The following is a 10,328-nucleotide window of genomic DNA, read 5'->3' as shown; positions in this document are numbered from 1 at the left end:
ACTAAATATCAAATAAACAATAACTGACAACACTTTTATATGCATCCCATATAATGCATAATAAGCAATTAAGCATTATTGTAATGCATTATAATCTGTTTATAACACTGTATAATAAGTGTTTATAAGAACTCATAAATACTCTAGTATACATAAATACTAGAATGTTATATAGGTCCAGTGAAAATGCAAAGTAACCTGCTTATAGCATAGTGTAATTACAGATAATAATTAGCCAGTATGACTTTATTAAAGTAAAATGCAGCAATCAAAACTACTTAATGGTATCTATACGACAAAATTAGGCATTTATTGCTTGAGTATAAAACCAAAATCAACATTTATTTGAACAGGTTGCATATAGTGCAATACAACACATTGTGGAGACTTGTATCACCACCCAGGTGTGGGATGGGAATAGTTTCACAACACTGTTTCGCTTAACTCTAACTTTGCTCCTGGCGAGAGCAGGATTGGATCTGGTGAGACGTAGGAGGGCCCCGGACAGGAGTCAACCCAGAGCCTATAGTCCTGGTGAGACGTAGGAGGGGCCCGGGGCCCCGGATAGGAGTCAACCCAGAGCCTAGTCCTGGTGAGACGTAGGAGGGGCCCGGGGCCCCGGACAGGAGTCAACCCAGAGCCCAGTCCTTCCACTGAGGATACGTCCCAGGTGCATCCATACAGTGTTTTTTTTGTTCTCTGCTTTGCTCCATTGCCCAATGGAGTCATGCAACCAAACATAACACATCTATCTATAAGCTCAGTCACAACATGTTCTGATGCAACGCATCGTGAGCTTTATAGGTCAGCTATTTTTAGAAAACGTGACTCTGTCTTAGGGCCGATTCATACTCCTATTTTACCGCTGTTTCGGCGCTGTAGTGCCGAAATGATTTCGGCTCGTCAGAAATTTTCAGTAGCACCGAAGAGCCGACTTTAGGACGGTACCCCCCCCCCCCCCCCCCCCCCCCCCCGAACCTCAAATGACGTCACATTGTAGGCTCTACAGAGCCGAACCGACTTTTATTCGGCTCTAAAATAGGAGTATATACGTCAAACTATAGGAATCAGGCTTTTGGTAAATATCACAATATTGGTCTGACTCACTACCCAGCTATACCAGCTACCCAGGCTTTTTATTGGCATTTCAAGCATTTTATAAAATAGAAGGATAATTCAGTATTACATTAGGCTATACATACAGTATAAGGTGTCACAGGATATTAAAACTATTAATGTATGGCTCAAACGTGATATTTTATCACAAGTGTATTCTCATCCATATACTGTTGTCAACAAGCATCATTCTATTATTCAGTAACCATAATGTGATAATATTTATAAGAAAATAAATAAATAAATAATACTAATTAATAATAATAATAATAATGATAATACTACTACTACTACTAATAATAATAATCAGACCTAGCATTAAGCTGGTGAAATTAGATTTTGGGTTGTAAATCCTAGGTCATGGGTTACTTTGGTATAACATTTACATAACACAATATTCACATGCTTTATAGATCAATATCGCTCGCTCTAGAAAAAGCAGCTTTGAGAATTGTATTATTAATTATTAATTGTATTATTGCTGATTAAATCACGCTCCAAGTCTAACCTTCAAATACTTGTAGCTGCTATACAATACAGATAATATATAAATATGTCCATTATTCATGTTTACAGACATGCTGAAGGTTATTATTGTTAGTAAAAGGTTAGTTTAAAAGTCAGCCACAAACTAATATTTCACAGTGTAACTTATAGGATAGGCACTGGCAGTTTACTGTATCTACTACAACGGCTCATTCCCGTTTAGAAAGAATGCTATTGATCAGCACTAATTTAGATCACCTTTTTCCCTTGGAGTTGCACTGCATATAAACGTAAAACATTATTTTCAAGTACAGCACCATGCAGTGCAATTTCCATTTTTCTGCCCAATCATAAGCAGCAAGGGCAGGACTTATACCGGAGGTGAGAAAAATACAAATTCCAAGGTTAAATGCCACGCAACATCCATCATTTCATTATGTTTAGACCAAACGGCCTCATCAGTAAGACACTGGGCTCCATTTCCGTCACCGCTAAACCCCTTATCCCTAAACTCTTTTTTTACTATTTTGAAAAACATTTTTTAAACCCATTTTGGGCAGGAACCCCTTTTGGTGTCAGCATCATGTCATGCTTTAGCTATTGAAAAATAGCAGATCTACAAGCTCATAGCGCGCCACCGAGTGGCGCGCTACGAGCTTGTAGGTCTGCTATTTTTGAAAAATCGAAGAACGACTGACATAGAAACATAGCTTTTTCAGAAAGCTGTCAGGATGTATAGAAGACATTTTTAGAATCTGATCTCAGGTCAGAATGGGTTAAAATGGCCAGTCTACAAGCTCACAACGTGTCAATGTAGATTGGCTATAGTTGAACTATTCAAAAATGTTTTCCAAAATAGTAAAAAGTAAGGCAAAGAAGTTTATAGCGGTGACGAGAATGCAGCCCATTGTCTTTACCTCACAGAGACATCATCACCCTTCAGGTTTACAGGTTTCACTGCAGTTCTTGTTAGGCCGCAGTTTTTTACTGTCCACAACGTCAGTCTTCACTTGGCCCAGCGTACGTAGCACGCACATGGTGTCAAAGCCCTCGTCAACACCGGCCTCTTGGAGCAGCTCCAGCACCTAAATCACAATAAATCATTGTCAATGGCACATTATTTATTTTATTTTTTATTATTATTATTATTACTTTTACCATCGTGAATGACACCGTTAGATCATCATTCAAAGCCAGTGGTGGAAAAAAGTATTCTCATGATTTACTTTCAGGACTAGGCCAGATCACAGCCCATATGGGGATGATCTTTACGTTCAGGACTAGGCCAGATCACAGCCCATATGGGGATGATCTTTACGTTCAGGACTAGGCCAGATCACAGCCCATATGGGGATGATCTTTACGTTCAGGACTAGGCCAGATCACAGCCCATATGGGGATGATCTTTACGTTCAGGACTAGGCCAGATCACAGCCCATATGGGGATGATCTTTACGTTCAGGACTAGAGGCCAGATCACAGCCCATATGGGGATGATCTTTACGTTCAGGACTAGGCCACATCACAGCCCATATGGGGAATGGGGATGATCTTTACGTTCAGGACTAGGCCAGATCACAGCCCATATGGGGATGATCTTTACGTTCAGGACTAGAGGCCAGATCACAGCCCATATGGGGATGGCCTTTACGTTCAGGACTAGGCCAGATCACAGCCCATATGGGGATGATCTTTACGTTCAGGACTAGGCCAGATCACAGCCCATATGGGGATGATCTTTACGTTCAGGACTAGGCCAGATCACAGCCCATATGGGGATGATCTTTACGTTCAGGACTAGGCCAGATCACAGCCCATATGGGGATGATCTTTACGTTCAGGACTAGAGGCCAGATCACAGCCCATATGGGGATGATCTTTACGTTCAGGACTAGGCCAGATCACAGCCCATAATATGGGATGATCTTTGTCATTTCCAGGACGTCTTCACCAGTTGAAATAATATAGCTTATTCTGAGCCAGATCTGACTAGTTATGATATGACTTAAATGATCTTTGTCATTTCCAGGACGTCTTCACCAGTTGAAATAATATAGCTTATTCTGAGCCAGATCTGACTAGTTATGATATGACTTAAATTGATCTGGCCTCGATCGGACTCTCTCTGATTCATCCAGGGACGTCCGTCTTAGAGAGGGCAGAATTTACAGTATGTTGGTTGAAATCAGGTGATATTCTGGGATTCCAGATCTGACTGGTCTTTGGTTTGACCTGATCTGGACCCAATAGAGACGTCACTGATTGGTCCAGATCCTGACCGTGCTCGCTGGGATTATTACGTCTAGTAAAGAAATGACTTGAGTGAAAGTACAAATGTATTGGCATCAAAATGTACTCAAAGTACCAAAAGTAAAAGTTATCATGTATAACAGTTTCTATTGAAAATAGCAGCTTGTAGATCGGGCATGCAACACCGTAGAGGCGCAGAAATGTTTATCAGCGGATATAGTGTAGGCTGTAGCCTATGTTTTAATTAAAACTAATCAAAATCTACAAATTAACTAGTAGTAACTAACTAAAGTTTTCACATAAACGTAGAATGTAGTGGAGTAGAAGTAAAAGTATTGGAAAAGTAAATTACCAATACCTCAAAATTGTACTTAGGTACAGTTAAGTAAATGTATATAGGCCACATAGTTACTTTACACTATACTGAAAAAACAAAACCCATAAAAAATATCAGCTTATTATGTTGGGGGCGTGGCTCCGCTATATAAATGCACCATTTTTACCATTATGTTACCACGTATGTTGAAACTCACCTGTAGACATTTAAAGGACTTGAGTTCACTCAGGTTCTCCTCCAGGAACAGCAGGTAGACGCTGAGGTCGTTGTAGAAGGGCCGGACCAGGCCCAGAGTGCCGAAGCCCGGCAGCATCTCGTAGGGCCGCAGGAAGCCCGAGGTCTGCCGCGCGGGTCCCAGCGCGCCGTACACCACCAGGGGAGCGAGCAGCGCGTACACCACCAGGTTGATGTAGCTGAGCAGCCTGAAGACGCCCACCGCCACCAGCTTGCACTGCACGGCCTCCGGGAGGAGGCTGTTGTTCCGCAGCACGCCGGTCCTCATGTCGCAGGGGAACTCGTCGGTGAGCGAGGCCAGCCAGATGTAGTAGGCCAGGTAGAGGCACGCCAGCAGCAGCGTGACCAGCGTCAGGCCGCGGCACAGCAGGTACTTGAACACCAGGCAGCGAGAGAAGCGCTTGGTCTTCAGATATTGCTCCACCAGAGGGTATTTGTTGAAACAGCCTTCGGTCAGGTCCAGAGCGGACCTGGAGGAATGTAAAGATGGGTCGGTCAGTGTGATGTCAGGAGTTTAAGAAGAAAGGGACACACAGGGAAACACAATAGATACTGTATTATTTCAGTGTCTTTATCACTTTCCCAAAACATCATCTTCCTTGTGCTCAACCATGAAAGAGAATGATACAAATAAAACAAAACAATTATGTAAGCCCTACACACTAACTTCTTTTCAGCCTGTGTCTGTAACAAGGCATGTGAAATATCGCTGTTTTATGTTTTAGAGCGGCAAAGATAATTGGACCTTAGTCTAAACACACATAAATAGCAGAACGTCGTGTATAGAAATACAATAACTCCTGGAAACCAGGAGTGCAGGTACTGTATAACCACACGGATTTGAGTCAAAGTCTTCTTAGTGGAAAAGAGAGCCACGAAGGTCTGCGGTTCACAGTGATTTGAATTGTAATACATCCATGCATGAACGGTATGGTGAATGTTGTAAACAAGATGTTGGCACAGTGATTCTACTGATACATGAGTACAGGTGTGTGTTTATTATTGAGTATTTTACAATGGGACTCAGCCAATCAGTGTCGAGCAACAGGACTTCTTTAATCAAATCTATACTACTTACGGCCAAGCTACACCAGGCATGTGTGCGTTTGACGTAAGCGCACTGCGCGCACAAAGTATGCGTGGGAAATGCCCCGGCTACACCAGATCTGTGGCGCGCGGCAGATTTGTGCGGGACCTTCCGGGAGGATATATATAGATACGCGCGCACCATGGGTGCATACGCACGTAAAAAAATTAGAACCGATCCTATTTTTAGAGCACGCGTAGGATGGCCCTCGGTATCCGTGCGTCTGGTGTAGCTGGTATCATTGACATATATTGGTCCTATCCAAACTGTACTGTATGCGTGCAGTAAACGCGCGCAGTAAACGCATACGCACGCTCGCAAAATTGCCTGGTGTAGCTAGGCCGTCAGTCAAAGCAGAATGTTCTCTGCTACACATGGGGAAATGTTTCAGTGCATGGTTCTCACAGGGTTAAAACCCTATGTTTCTATATCAGTGGTTCTCAAACTATTTAATGTCTAGGACCCCCAAAATTATCTGAAATTGGCCGACGACACCCATCTGAAAATATGTTGTTCCAGGGAGGGACCCTCCCAGAAGCAAAGAGTTGAGTTAAAATCGTTCACTGGGAAAGAATATATATTCAAAGATTTGCACACAATTTAATTGATTTTCAAAAATAGCAGATATACAAGCTCGTAGCGCGGCACTCGGTGCCACGCTATATGAGCTTGTAGATCTGCTATTTCTCAACAGCTAAAGTATAACATGATGCTAAAAACACCAAGAGGGGTTGCTAATCTTGTGGCATAGAATCGTGCTTACTTTGCAGTATCCTCGGGCGTGTCTTTACCGTCGAAGGAGGCCAGGTTCTTGGCCAGTCTGATGGAACGGTTATAGAAGCGGTCCAACTCCTCCATGATGAAGTTGAGGTCAGAAGAAAGGTGGGGAGCCGCCGTGTAGCGCCAGAACAGGGCAGGGATGTACATGAGGATGGCCAGCGACAGCAGGATGTACGGGAAGAACTGAGGAAATCAGAGAAAAAATGATATAGGAATGTTAAAATGCACATTATTATATTAGGGGCACGGTCACGGAGGCACAGTTGGTAGTGCTGTCGCCTCACAGCTAGAAGGTCCTGGGTTCGATTCCTGCTCGGGACGCTGTGTGTGGGTGCTGCTGGCGGCGTGTTTCCACCTCCGCGTCATCAGTGCCCATACCCGAAGGTGGGGTTGGCGAAAGGGCCTTTCTGTGTGGAGTTTGCATGTTCTCCCCGTGTCCCCTAGGGTAGGTACCCTCACATGTTCTCCCCGTGTCCCCTAGGGTAGGTACCCTCACATGTTCTCCCTGTGTCCCCTAGGGTAGGTACCCTCACATGATGTTCTCTCACAAAAAACATGCAGTAATCCTGGTCTCTAAACTGCCTCCCCCTGGCCAGCCGGGGCGCCTGATGGAGGGGAAAGGAACTGGTTGGAATAACGTGTTCCTTCCACGCGCTACGTCCAACCAGGGAAACTCCCCCCTGTCAGGTGCAAAGGAGCAACTTGGACACTCAGGCATGAAGGAAGCATGAGTTCAAGTCCGTTGCTCTCCCCAGGTTGGCGGAGGGTGTGCAGAGCCCAGGATCACATTAGATGATTGACACAGGGGTGAAAAATGGGTTACAAAATCGTGGGATAAAAAATCAATTTAAGAAAAGAAAAGCACATTCTTTATTAGTCATTTTTTAAATTATTGTTTAATTGGAGAAACCTTCAAATTAAAAGATTGATCGATTGATTGCTAAGATGATTTATAACCCGAGAAAGCAATATATATGGCTTGTTTCTATTGGGGTCCTTCATATACGGTACTCAATTAATCAGAAATCAATATTGATCAATCACAGTTACAGGGTTAGTAACATGACTCATGCAATAAAAAAATATATATACTAGAAATCAGCAGCACCGGTTAAGAACCGACTTGAAATGACTAAACTGATTTAACATAGATTTGAGCTACCAAAAAAACTAAGAACAAAATGTAGGATGGATGGACACAGAAACTTTGGAGACTGAGACATAGGCTACAGCATATATTCTGTACACTAGGCTACAGTTTGTATACAGACACTAAATGGCACCTTTAGGCTGAACAAACCATGCACATTTTTTTTCTCCAGACAGTATATATTTTTTCACTAATGTCCATTCTCCATAGTTCTGCCAGTGCATTGTGTACCATCAGAATGCACATGCACAGTTGCACACACGCATGCACACACACACACACACACACACACACACACAGACAGACAAGCCTGTAGTACCTTGTGCAGCCATAGAGGGGAGCTCTCAGACTGCTGCTGCACTGCTGCCCAGCAAAATGATTCCACATAGGCTGCTTGTCGCCAGGAGAAATTGGTCGGAGCAAAACAGCTGATTTGGGTACCTGGGGGGGGGGGGGGGGGGGGGGGGGGGTGAGAAGAAGAGAAAGGACTCAAAATAATGAGGAACAATCTGTGATGCCTTATTATGGTGATTCAAAGAGACATCAACTGTCTGGGAGCTGCAACATGTGCCAGACAGACAGTACTGTGTGTTCTGACCCAGTTCTGTTGGTATAACTGCTAACATCATTGTCAATTATGATGTGTTGTCTACCCTCCCCCTGGTATTGTTGTGGGTAGTCTGGGTACAGTGTGCACAAATAGCCTTATGGTGGCATACTTTGGGCCAATACAAAGATGAAATACTGCTGTAAATTTGAGTTCATCCATACTGTGCTGTTACACATGAAAAGGTTTTAACGGAGCTGAGAATATCCTAATTATTGATCTATCTATCACTGACCATAGCCGGCCTATAAGATATTTTTCCATCCATGGCACCATGTGCTCCAATAATAGCTGGTAACAGGCTGACATGTCAATAGCGGCTTACTGGGTCAATACGACAGACTGTCACAGTGACTAAAGAGGATTTAAACTAAGGCAGTGTGTTTTGTGTTGATCTCTCTTCTAATGTTGTGTTGTTGTCAAATGATTTTCTTTACTGAGGAATACTCCTTTAAATTAAATAATAACAGTGAAGAGAATATATAGGCCTACAGTATGTTTTAGATAATTGAAATCCTTATTTTTCTCCTTTGTCTTCAATGGATTGACTATTTTATTGACTAATGTAATGATACACTACGTACATTACATCCTTATGCCCTGTTTTGGGTGAGTCTGGCTCAGTCTTCTGAGTTGAGAAGTGAAATAACAAATATTTGGGTGGGCTTACAAACATACTCTGGCCTACTCCTTTGCATCCCTCCTTTCTGTATGGGCATAGCACACGTGGTTTTCAACCCTCCTTTCTGTATGGGCAAAGTTTTGAGGATAAACAAGGCTCATATGGTAGGCCTAGGAACCCTAGGAAGGTGTTTGAGAGGGCTGTGGAGTTTTGGCGATCGAGGAACGTGGATGAGAACCTCTTAATTTGTGGCCATTGCCAGGCTTGAAGAGACGCAGAAAGAGTTAACGAAACCAAATGGACCCTTAGAGTTAATAAGGATCTAATAAGGATCCATTTGGTTATCAACTCTCCATCATTTAGCTGCATGCAGGGGACCACCTGGCAACCCCCTGAAGGACCACTGGTGGTCCCCGGACCACTGGTTGAAAACCATGGATGGACAATATTTCAGGGTGGAGTCTCTCAGCATGAATAACCTCCTCAGCATCATCTCTTTAACCCGTTCAACATACAGTCTGAGCAAACCCACGCCTTCAATAACATGACGCTGAAATGCTATTGTTTTTAATACGAAAACCATGCATTGTTGTCACACGTCACGTGTACTGTGTACAACGGTAATACACTAAAAAGGTTCTCCATTTATTGACGAGAGTTTTTGCTGCATGATGATGAAATAATTAGCCATGTGTTTTAGAGACTGCATGCGGTGGAAAATGAAATACACACTTGCCATTTGCATTATAGGCTTAACATCTATATAATACTCACCCACTGATACTTCTTAACATCTATATAATACTCACCCACTGATACTTCTTGGGCGAACGCCAGAGAGATGAGAAACAACGGGAGACCGACCGCTAGGATGGTCACAATCTTGTCAGCGGCCAGTTCCAGACGCATGCCTTTGTACTTGGATTCTGCCTTCGGATCTTTCATCAAGAAGTCAGAGAAAACATATTCTGTGGCTAACCCGGCAATCGCCATGGTGAGGGGAAAAGGTTTTTTTTTTAATTAAAAAAACGATTCCTTTTTGGTTTCAACCAACCTTCTGTCTGGTATGTAGGCTATTGTCGCTCATGTGGTCTCGTGTAATGACTGATTGAGCCGCTGGTCCGTGTTTTATTTTTAATACTGTGGTCCCAGATTGATGGTCCACTACTGACTGGCATCAACTGCTAAATGGGGGACAGTCTTGTCCCCATCCGGAGGAGGTCGCTCTTGTCAATCAGAAACAGGGTTAAGCACATAATAATAATAATAATAATAATAAGATAATATTAATAAGATTCAGTCTATGTCAATTACAGCAGTCATAATGTGCTAAATGTGAACAGTAGACTAGACAGTGTTGCCAGATTGTGTGAGAGAAATAAGCAACCTATGAAGTCTATGAAAACAAGCCCAAAAGAAGCAACTATGGGTAGACTAGATTATACCATAGACTTATACCGGTATATAATATAATCGATTAAACCACATTAATATATATATAAAAAAATAGCCTATATCTCGTAAAAAAGTGACAAATGTAGATTTAAAAAAATAAAAACATTTTAACAATTTGAATCTGGTATGAGGGTCCCTCCCTGTCACAAAACATGTTGGACAAATATTACAATGAATGTGGGGGTCCTTCGTCCTTCACATGGA

General features: G+C 42.7%; 1 protein-coding gene across 1 annotated transcript; it reads right to left on the bottom strand.

Annotated features, from left to right (window-relative positions):
- Positions 1-2,534: 2,534 nt before the first annotated feature.
- On the bottom strand, positions 2,535-9,662 carry LOC308312514 (pannexin-1-like; the record flags this gene model as incomplete). Its single annotated transcript, XM_080759124.1, has 5 exons — positions 2,535-2,687; positions 4,386-4,893; positions 6,274-6,473; positions 7,760-7,881; positions 9,479-9,662. 5 exons carry the CDS (start codon positions 9,660-9,662, stop codon positions 2,535-2,537), a joined length of 1,167 nt encoding a protein of 388 aa, XP_080615250.1.
- Between the last annotated feature and the right edge of the window lie 666 nt (positions 9,663-10,328).

Source organism: Protomyctophum bolini (assembly GCF_963924005.1).
Source record: "Protomyctophum bolini genome assembly, chromosome: 3".
Taxonomy (NCBI): Eukaryota; Metazoa; Chordata; class Actinopteri; order Myctophiformes; family Myctophidae; genus Protomyctophum; species Protomyctophum bolini.
This window is presented reverse-complemented; position numbering and strand designations above follow the sequence as displayed.